Genomic DNA, 1,733 nt, shown 5'->3' with positions numbered 1-1,733 from the left:
TTTCCGAGCTTTCCCGGCCCACAAACTCATGCAAGCAAAAGCGGAAACGAACATGAAATCTGTCAAGGCAGCAAAGGAAAACCGCAGCCACGCAAAACTCAAATGAATTTTATTAAATTAAAATGATTTTGAGAGTGTGTATAGATGCTGCCTGATTTCTTTGTTGTGTGCGACGTATTTATTTAGGCAAATGATTGCAAAGAGCTGCAAATGAAATTTCAGCGGTTGACGTAACGCTTTCAAAGCCGACAGCCCTGACTTCAATTGGCTGTGAGTGAAGCTGGGCAAAAGGAAAATAACGAGTGTTAGATTAGCGTCACGGGGGAAAGGTAAACCCAAAGAAATCGAATAAAGGCGCCTGTCCATCGGCAAATCGAATTTAAGCTCATCCAATCGTCGCATAAATTTATGGCATATGCACAGGATGTTGAGGTGGTTCTCAAATCCTTCGACAGGTAATACAATTACAGATCCAATCGAATTTCCATCAGTCCATCCCATAATAAGGGAATTGAAAAAAAATATTTATATACATATACATATATATCTGCATATGTGCACTCTGGTAATCAAAGCGAATTATTCGTGTCAAACAGACCGGTAGGAAGAGATGCTATGAAAACAAGATTAACCAATGAAATTATTTTAAATATTCTCTCAGTGAATTTGCGATATACTTCAAATATGGATGGTATACCAACTTGTTAAATTTTTTTTTCTATTCCTATCTAACACTGCCAATTTGTAACAAAACAAACTTTGTTAAAGAATTCTGAAATTTATTTGACAAAAACTCAAATATAAAAATGAACACTTGGTGAGTAAGTGATTGTTATCAGCGGAAAGCTGAGCTCATTTCGTCCTTTTTAGTCGCTCATTGGCTCGAGGATTGAATATTTGCAGTCCGCAATTAAGGCACTTGCTCGCCCAAAAACCATTCAACTCGGCTCGTCTTCTGGCTACTAAAGCCCCAAAGGATCATAAGGCTAGTGGACCCACGACAATTGGACCTAGTGGCGATATCCTCGTTCCGCCTGTCACTTTGAAAGTGATACCCTTTCGTATGCCTCCCGATTTGCCTTATGACGATCGAAATATGCTGCTTGGAAGACAGTTATCGCCACATTTGTCCATCTACAAAATTCAATTGACTTCCACCTTGTCCGCATTTCTACGAATTAGTGGGTTTGTTCTGGCCGTTTTTGTTTGGTTCGTGGGAATCAGCGGCCTTTGCTTGCAAGGCGATATGGAGGGATTTATAAAGAAAGTCGAAAAATGTGACTGCCACGGCATGGTGACGATGGCCAAGGTGATGGTGACCATGCCATTTGCCTACCATACAGTCGCCGGAACTCGACATTTGATCTGGTATTTGAACAAGTTTCTCACGATACCAGAGATCTATGCCACCGGCTATGTGGCTGTGGCTCTAACCATTGCTCTGTCTGCCTTTTTGCTGGCCGTTAAAGTGGGCGAGAAGGTTAAGGAGGAGGTGGTAGATCTCACAAAAACCAAAAAGGGTCAAAAGGCTAAAAAAGAGGCTCCGAAGGATGCGAAGAAAGATGCTCCCAAGGATACCAAAAAGGAACCCAAGAAGGATGCAAAGGACAAGAAGAAAGACGAGGAAGGCAAGTCTGCCAAATGATCAAATACTATTCTGTTTTGTGTGTTTTATTAGATGACTGTGTAAAGTTTTTTAAGACGTGCTATCCAAATCTAAACGTATTAAGTCT

The 1,733-nt window shown here is 40.9% G+C and overlaps 1 protein-coding gene across 1 annotated transcript; it reads left to right on the top strand.

Annotated features, from left to right (window-relative positions):
* The first annotated feature begins 697 nt into the window (after positions 1–697).
* Positions 698–1,733, top strand: SdhCL (Succinate dehydrogenase, subunit C-like). Its single transcript, NM_141784.2, has 2 exons — positions 698–817; positions 871–1,733. The coding sequence occupies exons 1-2, from the start codon at positions 807–809 to the stop codon at positions 1,643–1,645; spliced, it is 786 nt and encodes a 261-aa protein (NP_650041.1). The 5' UTR covers positions 698–806; the 3' UTR covers positions 1,646–1,733.

This window comes from Drosophila melanogaster, chromosome 3R, assembly GCF_000001215.4.
Source record: "Drosophila melanogaster chromosome 3R".
Taxonomy (NCBI): domain Eukaryota; kingdom Metazoa; phylum Arthropoda; class Insecta; order Diptera; family Drosophilidae; genus Drosophila; species Drosophila melanogaster.
This window is presented reverse-complemented; position numbering and strand designations above follow the sequence as displayed.